The 19837-nt window shown below is 41.8% G+C and overlaps 1 protein-coding gene across 2 annotated transcripts in view; it reads left to right on the forward strand.

Annotated features, from left to right (window-relative positions):
* Nucleotides 1-19837, forward strand: part of col5a1 (procollagen, type V, alpha 1) — a 77300-nt gene that overhangs the window by 4004 nt on the left and 53459 nt on the right. For both annotated transcript variants that reach the window (XM_044053607.1, XM_044053608.1), the window contains exons 2-3: nt 12987-13154; nt 19018-19231. In XM_044053607.1, the coding sequence (XP_043909542.1) occupies nt 12987-13154; nt 19018-19231 (382 nt within the window). The remainder of the gene's footprint in view (nt 1-12986; nt 13155-19017; nt 19232-19837) is intronic.

A 19837-nucleotide genomic window follows, 5' to 3' on the forward strand; every position in this document is an offset into this window, starting at 1 on the left:
TAGTCATCAAAAATACTACAAAAACATTCTTTGAATACCTGGAGCAAACGAAAACAGGGACAGCTTTTAGCACTAAGTCATTGATGGTAACAAAAGATTGTGCTGAGGTATGCAAAAGGAATATGGGCACGATAAAAAAAAAAGTATGCTAAATATTAGGAGCTGTTATTTGTTTTGTCCTCATGTACATTTTAATGGGATAAACAGAAGAAGGCCTCGCTGTTTCTGTGATCGCCTTTACATCTGGATTCGATATGTTCCATTGTGCTGTCTGCTAAGCCCTCTAAAAGGCCAGAGAAATGTCTTCCAGATGTTTTCTCCCCATTCTTGGTGAAACAGCGGACCATGAAAAAAAAAAAAGAAGTACTGTTGCATTTTTGTAAAGAAAATACACCATTTTGGGCTGGTTTTACAGAAATTTCCTAATCAAATAACATCTGCAGCCGTATAGCTGAGTCTGTACCTTGTGTTGAAGCCAGATTTGCACACACACACACACACACACACACACTCTTTCAGGGTCTTTAAAAGGTTGGTTTTGTTTAAGCGAGTCAACTTTATGACAAGGTGAAAGGTTGGATACACCTGGTCCACAGCTGTTTTTTATATATGCAGTCTTTCTCAAAAGGAATTTTATGGTTTATTTCATTTTGCCTTTTTGTCAGCATGTTTGCAATTTATCCATGAGGCCAATTATAAACTAATAGAAGTGACATAACTTCCTGTGTGTGTGTGTGTGTGAGAGAGACTAACAGCTGCTTGTACTGAAGGATGCTGCACTTCCTTTTTTTCATTTTGTTCATATTATACCAATTTAAATGACAACACTAGTTATTATTGATGTAAGGGTCATAATACTTGGGATTTCACGTTACCTCACATGTTTTTGCAGCCATGCCAGTTTAAAGGCCAAGGGGTAGAGTTCTGTACATTAAGAAATGATGTATCTTTCATTTGTCAAAAGTTGTCAATGGTTTCCAAATAATACAGTCTCACCTTTTTTGGCACCCTTCTGTTGAGGAATCCTAGTAGTGTGGTCCAACATGTAAAGGGGAGGAGCTAGAGACACTGTAGTCAGTTGATTGGTTGACAGAGAATCATCAGTTACATGCTTCAATGGAAATGGAATGAGAACAACACAAAAAAAAATCAAATTTTAAATTACTTTAAATGTGTAGAAAGATGATTTAAGGCAGTCTGGGTTTCTTTAACTAATAATTCCAGATTCCACAATTCCGCACATCAGAAACCCATGTGTCGTGTTATTCTTTTCAAATTTCTTGGTGGGCGACACTGCCATTACTCGTATAAAGTTAAACGATATTTGTAGCTGACGCAGCTATGACGACCTGTGGTGGAAACGCAAGACAAATCAGGGTTTACCGTTACAATCCGAACTTGTTTACATGGCGAAAGCTCAGCTGCAGAGTCAAGAGATGCAGACATCACTCACGCCTATTGGGAATTATCATAGAAGATGTCTTGTGGTTGCAGAATGGACACCTGTTGTGAAGCTTCATTTGTAAACTGACTGGCGCAGCATCAGCTTTCGAAACCGCAAGTTTACAGACGTCTCTCGCAATCAGGCACTAGGTCTCAATTACACGGTGTCATGCTTTTGTTTTGTCTCCAAGTGTGAGCATAATTTACATAACTGACATCATGTTGTGTTGAAGAAGAGCTTAAACTGGCGATTGAGACCATTATCTCCTTAAGGAAAAACGTTTACTGACGTTATAAATCAAGTTAGTTAGAGTTTTTGTTTCCAATCGACTTCAATTCAAACTGAGTTATGTTTGCAGCTAGTGGCGTTGCCCCCTGGTGGATACTTCCACCATACTTCAGCTTCACTGTTCAAGCTAGAAGACGACGGGCATTTTTTATTTATAGTCCATGGCAATTATCTTCCAGTCAGTCATGTAACTGATCTTTATGCAGGAGCTGAGTGAGTAGTTTCTTAATCACCTTTAAGTGGCAAACCCGAGGTCAGGTCCAACAGGTCCAGAGTGGCGTCTTTTGTGTTTGTGCGCCGATTGCCTTCGCTCTGAGGGAGGAGCCTGAGCTAGCTGGACTGTGGAGAGAAGCAGTGACCCTGCAACTGCATGAGCCACTTGAGTCTGTAAATGCAGGCTTTGTGGAAAGGACCCCGTAAATCAGCTCTAATGTCTGATAACAACATGGGAGATAAAACGAAATATGCGGGACAAGGTTTTGACCCCACATCAGAGTTGAGGCGATCCTTTGTCTGCACCACCAATAGTGCCGTTTTTTGTCATATCCTGTACAGGATATCATTTATTCCTTTCCAGACTCATTAAGGGTCCAATTATTGTTTTGTGCTGCTCAATGGCCCTCTGTACTCTCTACACTGTACACTTAGTCGAAGCCAGTCGCAGATGGTTTTCTGTAAAGGTGCTTCTTACTCCAAAGCTTTTCACTGTGGGATACAGAAAGGGATGATGTGTTCTTTACTCCATGACTCATGAAAAGAGCCAAAATGGATGCAGTAGCCTCTTAAAATGTCAACAAGGACACATCGGTGATGTAAAAGTTGAACGTGTTGCTGCTCCATGATTCACTCCCCTCTCCTGCTGTGGATTAGATTTTTTTTTTCTAAACAATATTCCTTTGATGTAGAGCATGGCAAAGTGAAAAGTTAACTCCTGGCTCACAGGCGGAGTATCCACTTGAGCTGCGAAACAGTGCTTTTCTCTGTAATGGGGTATTATAATCATTGAGCATGGAAAGCAATGTATGACTCATCCTTTCCAACCCCATTCCCCCCATCCCCAGCCTGAGCTTAGCCACAGCCTGGGCAGTAGAAAAAGTGGATGTAAGCACTTTTTCCCTCTGGATGAGAAATACAATGGTTTCTGGTCAGAAACTTCACTGAAGTCAGATGTGTGCTTCTTTTTTTTCTTACTTGCGAGTCCTGCAATATCTTAGCAATTAAGTAATAATAAAACTTTATGATCGTGTTTACGTACAGGATATGGTAAAGTCTGGGGACAGACTGTGGTCGCGGTCGTACATTGAAAAGAATCAGCAAGTTGTAGGCAGTTAATATTTCATTTTTTTCCTTCTTCATTTTAATGTGGAACATGGCGTCAGCAACCGACTTAGGAAGAAAAGAAGTATACTGTCAGTCAGGGAGTTAACTCCCATACTAACTTATGTTCACCCACAGGGTTGATGTTGCTCAAGCATGACACTTAAGGTGTCGAGAGGAAATGAATCGATGGTTGCCGTATCTGTCAGTGTGCGACACAAGACGGTAAGCTTTTCTCTGCCCCAGGCTTTTCTCTGCCACTTACAGCGTGTGTCATCACCGTCAAAGAAACATAACCTTTCCATAACCTGGTAATCCTCTACTTGAATCAATTAAAATCAAGATTTAGTCCAAATCATCCACACTTTTAAAGCGGTATGTTCCTGAGAGTATCTGTTCCTTGTATTGATGAAGACAAGGATATCATGAATCTATGTTGCTTGAAACTTGATTCAGGAAGGAGTCCAATGTGTGGCTTCAGTTTATAAAGAAAGGTTACAGCAGTGCCGGTTGTGATGGTCATTTTAGGTTAATAAGTTAATAAATGATGTGCTGCCTGGGCTTCAATTCCAGGAATACCATATATTTTCTGGACCCTTAGGGTCACACAGGGAGGCTCAGCTTAGCTTGTTTCTTTCTTCTTCTTTAAAATGAATGTTCTGCAAATATTAGACTAATTTGTGATCATTATGTTTATGGGTCATTCATGATGTCAGTGAAGTGTTTGAACATGTGATACTTACAGGTGGTCGGTGTTAGTTGTGTCACAGTGCTTAACAGAGTATAAAAGGTTCATTGTTGTGCAGGATCTTATATCTATATTCGTTTGACTCTGTTTTGTTATCTGGCGTCAGTGAGTTTGGCGCTGGAGCAGTGATCGTCTGTGAGTGTGGCGGAGAGGAAGTGGCTTTTGTAATGTCAGTGCTGCAGGGCCATCTTTTATCATCGCTTTCTCAGCAGTCGGCGAACAAAACTGTATCTGCTGTGGGAGCGACTGAGCGAGGACGAGGCTTCAGAGGAGGAGGCAAAGATAAAAAAGACAAAACAATATGAGAAGAGATTTAAAAAAAAGACTAAACAGCAAACACACAGGTCCAAAAAGTAGCGTCGCTGTAGCATCATGTCAAAGGTGTGCATTGAGAGGTGCACTGTGGAATCTTGACTCAGTTTTTCCATCTCGGTCTGTGGCGGACGGCAGACAGCGATTTATCTTCTCCGCCATGAGCTGCAGCACGGAGACAGTAAGAAGTAAACCATCTGGTTTTTCCCCCTGTTAAAGCAATAAGAGTTGGACTCACAGAAGAGAGGCTGTGGTCAGAATAACTCTCTGTTCTCTGGGTCAGCTTTCAGACCCAAGTGTCTGGGTTGAGACAGACACTTTATCTGCAGATTGTGGGTGCATTTTTCCTGAGGCTGTCTGCTTGTCTTTTTTTTTTGCCGTTTCCTGTTGTTTTGTGATTAGAAGCAGGGGTTAGTCTTGAATATCTAATGATGCACATCGGTATGAGCTGGTAGCAAGGAAATGAAGGCGTATCAAGCGTGTAAACAGAAAGATATTCCACTGTCTCCCTGCTGTATTCATGTGACTCTCAGGATGAGGTCACTGGGTCAGTGTCCTAAAACGTCTGGATTAAAGTTGGCCAATAAGAATTTTCCTCAGAGCTGCTGGCATTCAAACTACATCCAATAATTCCAACAAAGCTGCTGACAATGAAATGATACAGGCCATGCAAGTTTATATCAGCAAAATCTGATGAGTACATTGATTGTATTTAATTGCTTGGAATTAATTTCATTTAAAAAGGTCCCGCGTGTGTAAGAATCAGGGACATCTAATGGTTTAGACTGCAGATTGTGACAAATGAAGGACTCTTCCCTGACTAGAACTACAATAGTGCAAGATGGCAGCCTGCACAAAGCAAGGCCCTCTGTATAATATGTCTTACTTTAAGGCTGCAAAAACCAAAATTATATACTTCTACTTTCAATTTCAGCCAATAAATCCTTTAAAATGTTTATCCTGTACCTTTGTAACTTGTTATTCGGTTATATTTCTCATCCCCAATTATGATTTTACAGATGTTTACCAAAAATATAGGTGACTGACAGACTTTTTTTGTCTTTGGATGTACATGTATGACTGAGTACATGCCATTATATTGTACATGTTGGTGCAGTGTTTCTGTGAAAAGTGCAGAGGAGGCAGTGCAGCTATTGACTCTCTTTTAATTAAGCTGCGGCGTTGAGGTGTTTGGGATTGCTTGCCATCTTGCTACCCGACGTCCTCGTTCAGTCTGCGCTTGCATGTGTTGTACGTGTGCAGTAACTTGTGTTTTCTCTCACGATCTCCATGTCGTGTACATAATGTGTTTAATCTAGCAGGAGTAATAGCTGCAGTATGATTCCCACGTCTGGTCACATGTGAGGCACGTGAAGGTCGCCGTCGGTGGGTGTATTTCTTCGTTTTTGTGTTTGCTCTTTGACGCTTTTGTGTTTGTTGTTTTTAATGCAGCTGCAACCGTTTCACTTCCATGTGACAAAAGTTACAGTGGTTTTAGGCCTTGTGTTCCGACTCAAGTGGCTTTCCATCTCAGCTAAACAATTTCTCTTTAAAAAGAACCTTGCTAAACAATGAGATGTAGCCATACTACATGTTAATGAAGAGTAATACCAATATGAAGTTTCTTAACAACATTACTCAGCAGGGAACCAGTCATACTTGCTGAAGTTGCCAAACCCTGTGCCTTTTATTACTTATGAATTCAGCTTTTAAAAGGCAGAATCTTTCATAGACTTGCTTTAATGTAGTTTAAAACTGGGCTTTTTTTGCTGCTGTATTCACATCAAGGTTGCAGTAAAGAGTTGACTTTCTATAAGAGAATCAGGTGAAAAAAACCCTTTTATACTCTTCCTGTCTATGATGCGCTCCAGGAGGGGGAAGTCTCTCATTGGACATTCTTGTATTTAGCTGCGCTGGTTTCCAGGAGAAGCAGGGTCCTCTTTATAGCCGCTAATTACTTCTTGTCCTCAGCACCAGGTCAAGCATGTGCCGGGAGAGTCAGGCCTCACTTCAGGAAGGGCCAGAGGACAGGGGGCAGTGAAAGAGGGAAGAATGTTAATCCCCGCCCCCCATGAAAATGTCCGAATTCACTTAGTGCGGCACCCTTCCGTCTGTCAAATGAAATGGTGCCGTGTGGAAGAAGTAAGTGTTCTTACAGGCAGAGTGTGTGCGTATATGCATGTGTGCATTTGTGGAAATGAAGAATAGATGAATAGGTTCGGAGGGAAAGGGATCCACCACAGCCTCGGCACTGAGCCAAGAGCAGGATTATGCATCTGGCACTCAAGCTACTGTTTAGAGAAAGAGAGAGAACAGGTAGAAAGACAGTGTAGTGAGGCAGGGGAAGGGAAGGATACTTGTAAAACCACATCATGCCAACGTTTCTCCGCCACAGTGGGACTGTATTATAGTAGGTTTCATCACGTTTTTCTCAAGTAATTCACACTTTTATGAATTCATTATCCTTTACTGTGCTGTAACCTCCTCCATGTCTGGCAAACAAACCAATAAAAAGCTTTAATCAAACTTAACAGCTTCTCCTCAAGCACATCACTTCAAAGATACTGCTCTTTGCTTTAAGTCACACTTAAACGTTTTCCACTGTGTACATGACTAAGGAGACTCGTAACAAAGGGAGTAAAAAAGCTTTTACTTGGTGTGGAACAAAGTTTGAGAAACAACAAGATACGTTATTGTACCAATCTCTGTAGCTTGTATACTCCTGTGATCTGTATCTGTGGACAGGAGAGAGTCTGTAGCCTCTACTGGCATGTGGAATAGAGGCCTAGTGTGTTCGTGGAGTTAATATATGGATGAAATGAGATGAAAGCTTCTAAGGGGACGATAAGGGTCAAAGGATGCTTTGTATTCACAGTCTTACTTTTTGTATCGCGTTCTGTAACATGAAAGAAGCTTCAGCGCCTGTCGAGGGGGCAGCCGGCGTAATAGCGGTGTGCAAATGTACACAAGACCGTGTCATGTAAACAGTTGCTGTACTGTATGTGGTGAGGAGAACCTGCCTCTGGGATGTGAGGAGCTGTGGTCACCTAGAAATTTATTTTTAGCATCATGTGCCAGAGGTGCTGGTCTCTCCAGGGAGCTGCCATATTAAGTGGGTAAACATCCCGACCGTAACAAGGTGGGACTCAGATCCACACCTGTGGCTTAGGATGTGGTCAGGAGAGCCTCCAGAAATCTATGAATGAAGGTGTGTGAGAATGTGTCAAAGAGGGAGGAGAGTGGAGTTGCTCATGTTTGTGCTTGTTTTGGTTCCCAGCTGCAAATCAAAACTCCCGTTTTGAGGCCTTGCGATTTGACATTTTTGCAACAGGAAGTTCAGAGATGACACCTGCACAGACTGCACTCTATTTTCCTCTCAATGGGAGCATCATTCCGTCCATCCATCCATTTTCTACCACTTTATCCTCCACATGGGGGTCATGGGTGTGCTGTGCCACTCTCAGCTGCAAATGGGATTATAATTTACAAAAATTGCATCATGTTCTACTGAAGCAGACCTGAAACGAGGGATTTCTGCAACCAGTGGAATCCCCCTCCTACTTCCAGAAGAAAAAAAACACACATTTATATGTCTATAGTCTTGGTGTTATTTTCCTTAGAGAAAATACCTCAGCTTTATTGAAAAATAAATTTTAGAATGTGGATTTTCCATCTCCTAGGTGGTCTCCAGAGCGAGTTATCCTCTAATGTGCTTCCCCTTTGCCTTCCTCCTGTTTTCTTGTATTCTGTTAATTGTCCTGTTCCATCTGGGTCACCTCTAGTTAACCCAGGGAGTGGAAAAAAAACAACGTAATGCACCACATTCTGCATTAAGAAAAAGGGAAATTGGATGAACTTGGTAAGAAGAACAGACTGATTGATGGAGGTAAAGAACTGCAAACGGGCACTGAATAAAGGACGTCCTCATGGCAATTGTTTCCTTCCCTTAAAAGTTGCTGCTGTTAATGGGATTAGCTTGTGTCAGTGTGAGTTAGCCAACACAACAATCCTCAGCGGGGGTCGTGAGAGACTCCCCCTCCTTTTTTCCCCCTCCCCTTTGCAGATGAGTGCAGAGATGGCTGTTATGATGTTGTTATTGTTGTTATGACACTCTTACTGTTATGATGAACTCTAAGCACCCAACAGAACCTTTATGAATCATTTACAACAAACAGAGTGTTGGAATGAAATTACAGTTGTTAACCAGTCGTCTGACTCAACAAATTAGCGTAATATGACAAATAAATGATTGCTAATACTTATTTATTGTCGTGTTGAGGATGCAAATTAGTCTGATGGGATCATTTCTTTAACAGTCGGATTAAACAAGATACAATTTGAAGTGTGTATTTGTACCTGTCATCGCCAGGTTGTGTAAAACCCAGGGCTTGATGAAAGATTTAGTCCATATAAGGTAGTGGAGCGAGCGTGTTTGGTAGTAAGAGGATACACAAAGATGATTTAAGAGGACATGGAGAAGAGATGCTATGGCTGGATGGTTGTAACTGTCTGAGCTGGAGCTTGGGTTGGAGATGTCCACTTCCAGCTCCATCATTTAGACTCTTAGTCTCTGTGCTAAACATTCCAGGCCTTGTATGGATTTCTACATCATTTCCAGTGATTGACTGATTGATCGCCCAAAGGATAATGTGCTTCTGGAGGCTGGCAGGTTGGCGGGAGCCGTGATAGTGTCAAAACATATCAGGGAACATTTGTGGTTGTTAAAAAAAAGTGCAACAAAATGTGCCTTTGGTTGTGAAACATTGTGCTTCTGAAACAGTGAAATGATTTATCTCACACTTGCAACAGTTAGTGAAGAAGGATTCTCTTTTTTTTTAAGCAAATACATTGCTATTAAAATGCCAAGATGTTCCAGAGCCAGCATCATCTATTAGGGCCAAATTCCAAATGAATCCAGGCGCCTAAATGCCTACAAAAAAAACTTCAAAGGGATTTGTTGTCAGCAGTTTGCATTTTCTACCACCAGTTTAGCTTTTGTTGCCAGTTTGATGAATGAATAAAAGATCTTCTGTGCTAAAATGTAAACGCTGTAATTAAGCAGATGGAAATTATTCTCCCATTTCTGGGTATCTGAAACACATCATTTTATTATGTGTAAATGATGATGTATAATCATTTGACACTGTGTTTCTCCTGAAAAAGTCGCTGTGCCTCAGTTGCTCGGTCTTCGGGTGTGAATAATAAACTTTTCAGAAGTTTATTGTAGTCATATGGGCTCCTGAACGCCTCACAGCACCCAAAGCTTTAAATAAAGAAAGGTTTTTATGTTTGGTTCCTATGACGTCTCTCTCTCATAGAGATCGTAACTGAACAGCTTCTCAATTCAGTGCGTCTGTTGTTGGAGATTCTTTTGCATTTTGCTGTCATTATGCTCATTATGCTACTCACACAACAATATTTTACAGCAATAGAAAAGTAAATAAATGACCTTTTCTATGACCCTGAGTGAGTCTTGTCAGTTGCAACAAGGATACCATCCATGTCATCATCAGTCAAAGAAAAAGAAATCGCCACTCTTACTCACACCATTTTTTCACATCTAACTATGGATTGAGAGCATTTCTGATACGGAGGGTTATACGCTCATTTTGGCTTAACCTTTCCTTGACAGGATGACAGCTTGTTGAGAGCAATAAGAGATCTATGAGTGTTATAAATCTCTTTGAAGCCAATGATTGACATCAGCCACAAGCTAGACCTTGGTGAAGATATTAGCAGCTGTGCTGCTGATGGCAAGGAAACTAGTTAGGGCCGGAGCGGCGGCATCTCTCTTGCCGCTCCAGCCAACAAGCACAGATGTTCGAGAGGAAATGGTCTTCCAAGCTCTAAAGAACTTTGAAGATTAAGCAAATAAAATGTTCAGTTCAGCTAGTGTTCAGAACATCATCTATATCAGAAATAGAAATAAAAACACACCCTAGGACCCTCCAACTCATACATTTAGCCCAAGTGACAAACTCATTAAGTCAAAGTCTGTCGTCACAGTGAATGATGGATGTTTTTTGGCTGGTGGGTGAGTTTCGGCCTGTCTCTTCATTATGAACCGACGACAGACAAAGCTGTCTCTTTGTTAAGACGTTCACTTGCTCAGATGCTCTGTCACTCTGTGGTATGCGCATCATGGAATATGAATGTAGTTACCCGTTTCGCACACTCGAAGCGACGGACTCTGCGGCTTTGGGGAAGAGTTGGGTGTGGTGTGTGCATGGAGTAGTTTACAAACGCCGTGTTATGGTCCGCAGGGTTCCACATAAAGACACTTCCTGCATGATATATAGGAAAGAAGCAGAAAGGGTGAGAAGAGATGAGAACATCCTGTGCAGGAAAACACCACTTAACACTTTTATCTCACAAAATGTCACCCCGCATAGTTTCCACACACATATTTCACACCGCTGTCTATAGCATCAGGTAATTTAGTGTCTGATGTCAGTGCTGCAAATGCATGCATTACTGAGTATGTTTTAGATACTGCCTATCAACAATAATACTACTCTTTAATTTGGTGCTTGGTATGCCTGAATGCAGAGGAATAGTGTACCTATTATCTCCTCACCAGAGACCAGGGTCTTCTGTTTGAACCAGTACTATAATATCACTATTTGACACATAAATAAGAAGTACTTAAAAGTGATGTCAGCATCATCTTCAGTAATGATGGACTCCTTCTCGTCCACTTTGAATGGAGACCTGCATTTTATTCTGGAGTGATTTCCAGGAAATGTTTATGTACCGGTATATGTGTAAGTGTTTCATGGGTGTGCATGTGTTACTACATTTACTCAACTATGACTAACTTTTAAATTTAACTACAAGAGTCAAAACCTCCCACATGGTTCTTGTAGGGGTTAGACTTTGCAGCAAGAAGACCCCCGGTGTTGCAACCCGGTCTGAACAAGGGCCTTTCTGCATAGAGTTTGCATGTTCTCCCTGTGTGTGCGTGGGTTTTCTCCAGGTTCTCCGGTTTCCCTCCACAGTCCAAGAACATACAGATTTGGGGATTAGGCAAATTGGACACTCTAAATTGACCGTAGGTGTGAGTGTGAGAGTGCATGGTTGTTTGTCTCTATTTGGCCCTGTGATGGACTGGCAACCTGTCCAGGGTGTATCCTATGTCAGCTGGTATTGACACCATCGATCCTCATGTGGAGGATAAAGCAGTAGAAGATGGATGGAGCCCAAACCTCTTTGCAACTTATCCACTATGATGGCTGGAGTAAAACACAGTGCAATGCCCAAAAGTAATTGTCTGACGTCTACTGCTTTGACATCATTGTGGGACAGCTGGGAAGCAGAAAATGCTTTCAAACGTCAGGGTTCAACGGTTGTGAAGCTGAGTTAGAAAAAATACAACTCAATATTGATCGTGGCACCGTTTTTCTAGATGCTTATTTGATACAGTACTGGATAATGGAATACATGCAAAGCACAGAAAGGCTTTTATCCACCATGGCTGCACAGCTGTCATGAAACACGAGCAGCAGAACCAGCATTTTACATAGAGCTCTGTTTAAGAATGTTGATTTTTTTAATTGACTTGTGCTGCACGTGAGTCAGTGTAATGGCATCCAGCTGGAGGTTGTTGCAGGGCAACGCAGAACGTACAAACACTCTTCTTTCACTCTGCCGAGTTGCCTGTCTGCCTTTCCCAGCAGCCCCTTCACTCCCAGATGGATGGCCCTGTTGAATTTTATTTTTTCAGAACTTTTTGTGTGGTCTTTGTTGCCCGACATTAACCCTGCTTTACCTGTGTGGGTCTGTGTGTGAGCTTTCTTACTTCGAATATGGGATACATTTGATGCTCGACATTCTTCACAGCACTGCACAAAAAAAAAAATGCATCTCAGACAAAACCGCTGCATGCTTGCTTTGGTCTTTTGTTTTATTCCCTGAATTCCTGTGCCATAAAGTCCTTCTGTTATCTGGTTTGCTCGTTCACTTTAGTGTTTACCCTCCTCTAAAACATTCTGACAGCCCCCCTCCCTGTGTGGCTGTCCCTAAAGACATGACCTAGTGTCCTTTTCTGGATGTTAATGTGTGTCATTGTGTAGCTTGCATCTGGCTGCAGGAAAAGCTGTTTGTCCTGGGTGGTTTTGGCATGTGAGGGTGCGGTGCAGGGTCAAACCCCATGTCACATTGTTCTGAACCAGTATACTTCTGTGGTGGCTTGGTGACAGCCGGGACGGACGGCCTGAGAGTGTGCTAATTGCACGCTTGTGGCCAAAAGGAGGCGGCGGTAGATTTAGCATTGCAGGGGAAATGATGGACGGATGGGTTTTCGCTGCAGCTGAAACCCATGATCATGGTGATCTATAAATGGGCACATCTCTGTTCAGTGCCCAAGAGGATGAGGAAAAAAAGGTTCCCTCTGAAAAACAGCCGTCAAATCGGAGCATTTTAGTGCAGCTGAATCAGCAAAAGACGGAAAAAAGAGAGAATAAATCTGCAGTAAGTCTTTATGAGTTGTCCCAAGAATATTTATATATGGACTAAAAAGAGAAAAGTGTTGGATTCGTGTCACCAGAAATTCACATTATGATGGAGTCACATTTGGAATATGTGTGTGATGATTTTGGAAGTGATGCTGGTGTTATATTGCTGATAGGTGTTACCATATTCTTTTGGAATGTTTGCCTCAGGGGTTTGCACAAAAGAATGTTGACTTTGATTGGTCACTGGATCCGTTATTTGGCTCAGCTGTGAATACTTGTCCAATTAAGCTGAGTAAATGTGAAGTGTGTCGTGTTGTGGTTTTGAACCTTTCTGCTCCTATTTATATTTGGTCTTTTGGTGTTTGTGCTGTGTCAATATAAATAAAACCTAACCTGTTTTTTTTTGTCTCTCTTTACGTTGTAGCGGAACCAGAAGACCTCTTGAAGATTTTAGATTTTCACAGTTTACCTGAGGGTGTTACAAAAACAACGGGTTTCTGCTCACATAGACGGTCGACACAAGGACCTGACGTGGCTTACAGAGTATCCAAAGATGCCCAGCTCAGCGCTCCAACCAAACAGCTGTATCCAGGTGAGTGTTTGCCATGACACACACACACACACACACACTCTTCCTCTTTGTAGTAATACCTTCATCTCCGTTTATCCCTCAAAGCATCTCTTTGTGATTATTATCTTTGGACATGAAACAAAACAGCTCAAAACCCTCAAAGCCATTCAAATCCAATTTTAATTATTTTTTTCCTTTCCATACTGCACTCGTAGTCAAAGACTGCAGATGTTGTGGCTTCTCTCTTAGATCTTTAACTTATCATTGTCCTCCTGCTACACAGAGAGCTTTGCCATCTGGTCAGCTTTATGACCTTATGCGCCACATCATAGCAAAGTAGGAGTAAAAAAGTTTTAACATGTCTGGAGAGCAAACTGTACTTTTTCCTCTCACATAGTCTGCTCTTGTCTTCCTCCTCGTCCCAGTAGAGGTTTTTTTGGCTCCTATAGCTTCATTATTACGTCAACTGTACCTTTAGTTTATGGGACTTCAGGCCCCACTCGTGCATGTGTTTTATCTATCAACTCCCTGTTTATCCCTCACGTAAACATACGCAGCATGTCTAAATATTTGACTGTGAGCCCTTTTACTGTAAAGATGTCAGAAATGCGCAGACACTGAGTTAGTCCTTAGTCACACACAATTAAATGCTGAAAGACACACAAAAAGCATGATAATGCATGGTGATTCCTTTTGCTGCAAACACAGTGGATGCATACAAATCTCAGCCCTGTAATATTTTATTCAGTAGGAGGAGCTAGACAGTGGAAAAGCAGTGAAAATAGGGGTGGTAGAGGGGAGGGAAGTCTGGGGTTCTACTTTCGCCTCATTGTATTGTGCTGACGTGGCTTTGGGTTACTGCTCTATGGTGAGCTGCAGGAGTACTTTCCGCTCTCTCATCCCTCTCTGACAATCTTTCCTCGCTTCTCTCTCTCCTGCTCCGCCTCCTCCTCCTCTTTATTTTCCCTCAAGCGCCATCATTTTCCCTCTGTCATTTCTTCTACACTGCTGCTACCTCGCAGTGTTCCTCCACTTTGTATTTCATCTTAACTGCCCGCTGAGACACACGCGGCCCGTTCTTTGTGTTCTTTTTCTTTCCTCGGTACGAAAAAAACCCAAAAATAAAATCAAAACCATATTTTATGTGACCCAGACAACCAAGTTCTAAAATATAGATTGGCGTCTCTGCAGCTGGAAAACACAGGAAAGCAACAGAAGAGAACATTGATGTGGTCTCCATGCAGAAAAAGAGGGAGAAATAATAACTGTTCCTGCGAGCGAAGCTTGGCAGCCCCAGTCATGGTCCTCTCAAATGCTGCACTGGCCTTAGTGGACCTTTTGATCCATATCATGGTTCTACTTTGGGGCTTAGAGCAGAGCCACAGGGCTCCTGCAGCCTGCGTGTCCTATCATGCTCTCCAATCAAAGAAATACTCTCCACTTTGAAGCTCTCTGTATCAGCAGAGCTCATGAGAGTCCCTGTACAGAAGCACATTCTATAATTACACGCATGCTCCTGTGGATCATCCAAAATAACAGTGTGCATAAAAGAAAACCAACTTCTCAACAGGCACCACGGACTCTTGAGGTGCAAACAGAATAACTAGTGGCTTGAAGGCCTTAAAAGCCAGTGTCAGTGATGTAATGCCTTCATACTCAACACTCGGTGAATATACAGCTAATATATTCCAGAAGGCAGCAAAACTTGTGAGATCATTTTATCCAACCCCCCTTAACTTAGTTTGCCACTGATTTATGACTTTGGCCCAAAGCCTGGAGGTCCAGTTCGCCTAAATTATCAACGCAACATCCTGCATCCTGAAGGTACAAATTAAATGAGAGCCCACATAAGAAAACAAAGGTCATGTACACGAGCTCATTCTGCCATGACTCTCGTGTTGGTAATACAAGCCACAGTAGCTCTGATTGAGAACACTCTGGCCTGTGACCCCCACAACCACAGACAGTCTGTGATGATGTGTTGGAAAAGAACAAGTGCAGACATGCAATCATTAGGCAAACATGTGGAAGGGATGATTCATTTGAAACTATGGAGGCACTGAAAACACAAGAGTCTCTTTCTTACCTTCATTATGTGGATGGGGAGGGAAGACACAGGGAAATGGAGCAGTCTAACAGACATGTTAGAACTTTTATTCCACGTATTTCACATATCTTATCTATCTCTTGAGTATGAATATGCAAATTCAAATGGCCACACAGTTGTGAGTTTTCTTCACCACCTGCCCTTGGTGTCTAGTTTATTGCACAAATAGTTTATTGCACAAATAGTACAATAGCTCACAGCCTCTGTGTTCTATAATCTGGACTGCTGTGGCGAGATTGGCCCTGGTCATTTGATTAGATGTTTCCGCTACTGCAAGCAGTGGAACTCAAAGAGCTGAGCTAAAACCTCACGCTGTTCAATCGCTCAGATTGCATGCTGACATGGCTCAGGAGTGACATAGTCCCTAGGGAATTGTATTTATTATATATCACTAGTTTCATTTTAACTAGTAGCTTGAAGAACTTAGTTAATTATCATTATCACGGTTATTACAGCTCATATTGATGACACTAACTTTTAAATGTGAGGATAAGCCAGCAGACGTACAAGCAGAAGTGTAACTTTCCTGCTCCTTTTGGACCAAAATCATACTTATTCTCTAGACTGTCAAATGACATGAGATTTTATTTTGGCATGTCTGCTCCATCAGAGCCTGTTGCACTCTGGGTCACCCTCCTACATGCAGTGCACATCCATCTTCCTCTACATCCTTTGTCCATGTTTCTGTTGCTTTTGCACTGGCAGGTACACTTTCGCCGCAGCAATGTGCAATTCCGCTGGAATGTTGTTTCTCGTCTTATACAGACGGAGGGATTTGGACACAGTGATGACTGAATGACCAGTTGCACAACACAAACCTTTCTACCCCATTTAGCTGCTTGCATGCACACTGACAGATCGTAGCCTGGGAAACCGCCCCTCCCTCTCTTTCTCGCCGACTTTCAAGGTGTTCTTTGACACTTTCTAGAAAAGAGTAACCGAGGTGTACGTCAAATACACGTGTGGACATTAAGAGTGGGTGGCAAACCATTCTCTCTGTCTTCTTGAACTTATAAGACTTTTTTTCTGTCAAAGTATATATATTGATGTTTTCGTCTGAAGTAAAATAAAAATGATGGAGTGTGTCTATTTGACTGGTCGAGATGTTTGGGCTTGAGTCTCTGACTTTCCCAGACCTCTTCAGTCTGATGCTGATAGAGTTGCTGCCAGTGTAAACTACCAGCCTTTTCAGTCCAGACACACACACACATACACTAAATGAAGAATGAGTTATCTCTCATCTGGTGGCCTAAGTAGCAGCCTGAGAGACACATTCCAGAGAAACCCGAGCTTTTCTGAATGACCCTCCTCTGTCGCAATGTAATAAGGTCCTGAGGAGAGAGTGAGGAGTGCACGCATTAAGTCTTTCACTTTTTCCTCGTTTTTTCATATATATATATATATATATATATATATATATACATATATATATACATATATATATACACATATGTATATATATATACATATATAGATATATACACACATATATAAATATATGCATATATATATATATACATACAGTATATATATCTTCTTTTCTCTGTGTTATTGTAGAGTTTCTCTCATGGCATCTCTGTTGTCCTTGTGGTGGCAGTGATGAATATGAATCCACAAATGAGAAACCTTAACACCACAAACACGTCAGAGAGATTAATTTGGGTTAAAATTCAGTGTTTTTCCCCCAGAATCTTTTCAGCAGTGATGCTGTCATGCTTTGGCTAGTTATCAGTTATAATTAGGGACAGGACCATACCACTCCCTTTGTGTCCGATACCAAACTCGAGTATCCACCGATATTAGTCCGATACAGTCATTTTAGACCGTCTATGAACTATGGAGCTGTTAATAACACATTTTGTGCCGAGTCATTTCAAATTCATCATTCTACAACTGTGTAACAAATATTGTTTTCCCAAAAAGTAGAAATAAAAAGCCCAAACATGACCCAGCTAAAGGGCTTTTGCTGATTTTTATTTACATGTTTTATTTGTATGTGCACATATAGGATTTTTGGATTGTATTGGATTGTGCATTTCCCATCCCAAGTTATAATCATTAGTTGCACACTGACATTAATGATTGTATGACATATTTTATCAGCAGTGACACCAACTGCTTAATAAATGCTCCCCCTCCACTCTTTCTTCTTCCTATGTGGCATGGAGTCCCTGTTGCCCCTCAGCTGACCCTTGAACCCCATGCAAACAGCCGTTTTTGAGCCAAAACTGAGTCCTTTTCTTTGCACCAGACATGGCTCACGTTCAACCGGACGTAGTGACAAATGCTCGCTCATCTGGTTTTTGCTCGACGATCCTTCCCACTTTTCTTCCATGAAAGGCCTTTTCACATTCTTCCTGCTACAGTTATCGTGTGTCCGCCATCCATCGGAAGGATATTCTGTCTCATCTCTCGCTTTCTTATGTTGCATCTCTGCCGTTCTCCGCCTTCCACTGTCTCCCCCTGGAGCATCTGTCCATGAAAACGATGCTTTTTCATACGATGCCAAGCTAAATTCCTGAGGACGTAAGGCATGTGGTTCTCTCGGCATGTGGTTCGATGCCTGGCATTAATGAAGGGATGATAGCGAAGGCAGGAAGGCAAACAGGCAACCAGATGCTGACTCAGTGAAAGACAACAAGCAAAAGAATGAGTAAATGGATAATAGTGGCAAATTTCTGTTTTTCTTTTCCCCTCTTGACTTTTCCACTTTCTCTTCCCAACCTCAGGTTTCCACACCACATTCCCTTTGATTTGTCTTTTTCCCCCCATAGTTTCTGATTGGCCACCTCGTTTTTTTTGCATTTTCCACCCCTAAAGCAGAGTTAGGGGGTTAGTTTCTGCATGAGGTGCTACAAAACCACTGTAGCCACAAACTCTGCTCTTCTTTTTCCGGCTGTCTGGAAATCTGCTCTGCATAAGCCCAGAAACAGCTACCGGAGTCCTTATTGCTTATGTTAAACATAATCCAGGTTTCCAAGAATAGAGATTGGGATATAATCAAGATTGCCTCTGTTTTTTTTAAACAATCTAAAAGATCAGAAAGCTGTGCTTGACTCAAGTGGAGTGTGACCTCTACATTAGCGAGCAACAGTCTACTTGGAAAGTTGGAAAGATCTGTTCTCATACTGGGGTCCTGAGAACACCCCACGAGTGGAGTCTGTCTGGCAGATGTGCCACACACACTTCAGCAAATGGAGGAAATAATTGAAGCTGCATAGTGGAACCATGCAGACGGAAGAACACGTCCGTTCCTGCAACTTTTATGCTTTTTATGGTATTGACATTTCCACAAGTATGTGTCTTTAATTATTTCCCCTTTACAAAGACTGGACTTTGATTTCCACTTTTCCAACCCTGTGCCGGAGCGTCTCTGTGTCTGTTACATCGATCAGCTGTGGTTGAAGAGAGAAATGGAGAGGAAGGGTTTGAAGGATCGTTCAACTAAGTCTCTCCGGATCACATGCTTTTGTCATTATACTTCTTTAATCCTGCTGGAAACTTCTGTGTCTAACTTCCTCTTTGTGGCTTTTATCATTGGTCTGAATTATCATTGTTTCTATTAGCAGTAAAAATATTACAACTTTTTTTTATTCCCTCTTGACACTAAAGAGCTCTCCGTCTCCTAAAAATATCATGACATCCTGAACACAAATATTTTAGTGGTGTTTCTTTCCTTGTCCTCTCTTTCCTCTCACGATGATGGATTGTTACTACGACTTATTTTGCTCCAAAACATGTCTCGCTCTCTGTCCAATCCACCTTCCCTCCTGCCAGGTGATGTGTTCCCAGAGGATTTTTCCATCTTGGCCACAGTGAAGCCAAAGAAGGGCAGCCAGTCCTTCCTGTTGTCCGTGTACAACGAACAGGGCATCCAGCAGCTCGGACTGGAAGTGGGACGGTCTCCAGTGTTCCTCTACGAGGACAGCACAGGCAAACCCAGCCCAGAGGACTACCCCCTGTTCAGAGGAGTCAACCTAGCTGATGGAAAGTAGGTTTCACCATCGATGAAACGTGTCCCCGTTTATTGAATGACGTGTGTCTTACTCTGCTACACTAGGTGGCGATATGTCCTCTTTATTTGTAAAGGCAGTTCCCATTTAGCCGACGGCAAGTTGTCGAACCATTCCGAGTCTTCCTACCATCCAAGAACTTGAAAAAATTTAATTCTTAGAGCATAAACACTGACTTTTCGTCAGTCCAACAAATGTACCGGCCTGAATTTTGCCTTGTTTATTCTTTTGTGTACCGTCCTGTGTAGTATTATTCTTATGATAATATTATTTCCTAAAATACTGATTGATAATGGAGTATCAGAATGTGTTGCTTTGGTAACTTCCCCTCTAATCAGAGTCTATGTGCGTGTGTTAGGCTTTAATGAAGAGATCAGTGCTGGGGTTCAACTGTGATATTGTGCATTTAATGACCAGAGTTTGTGTCGGAGCTCTTATTTTGAAATCTACAAACATTTACAAATAGAAAATTACTGATATTTTGTGTCCCTTTTATCTATATACTATGACAATTTACATTAAAGTCATTAATGACTATTAGAAACAATTCATATCTAATTGCATTAGAGTATAGAAGTTATTCA

The sequence above is a fragment of the Solea senegalensis genome, linkage group LG21, assembly GCF_019176455.1.
Source record: "Solea senegalensis isolate Sse05_10M linkage group LG21, IFAPA_SoseM_1, whole genome shotgun sequence".
NCBI classification, from domain to species: Eukaryota; Metazoa; Chordata; class Actinopteri; order Pleuronectiformes; family Soleidae; genus Solea; species Solea senegalensis.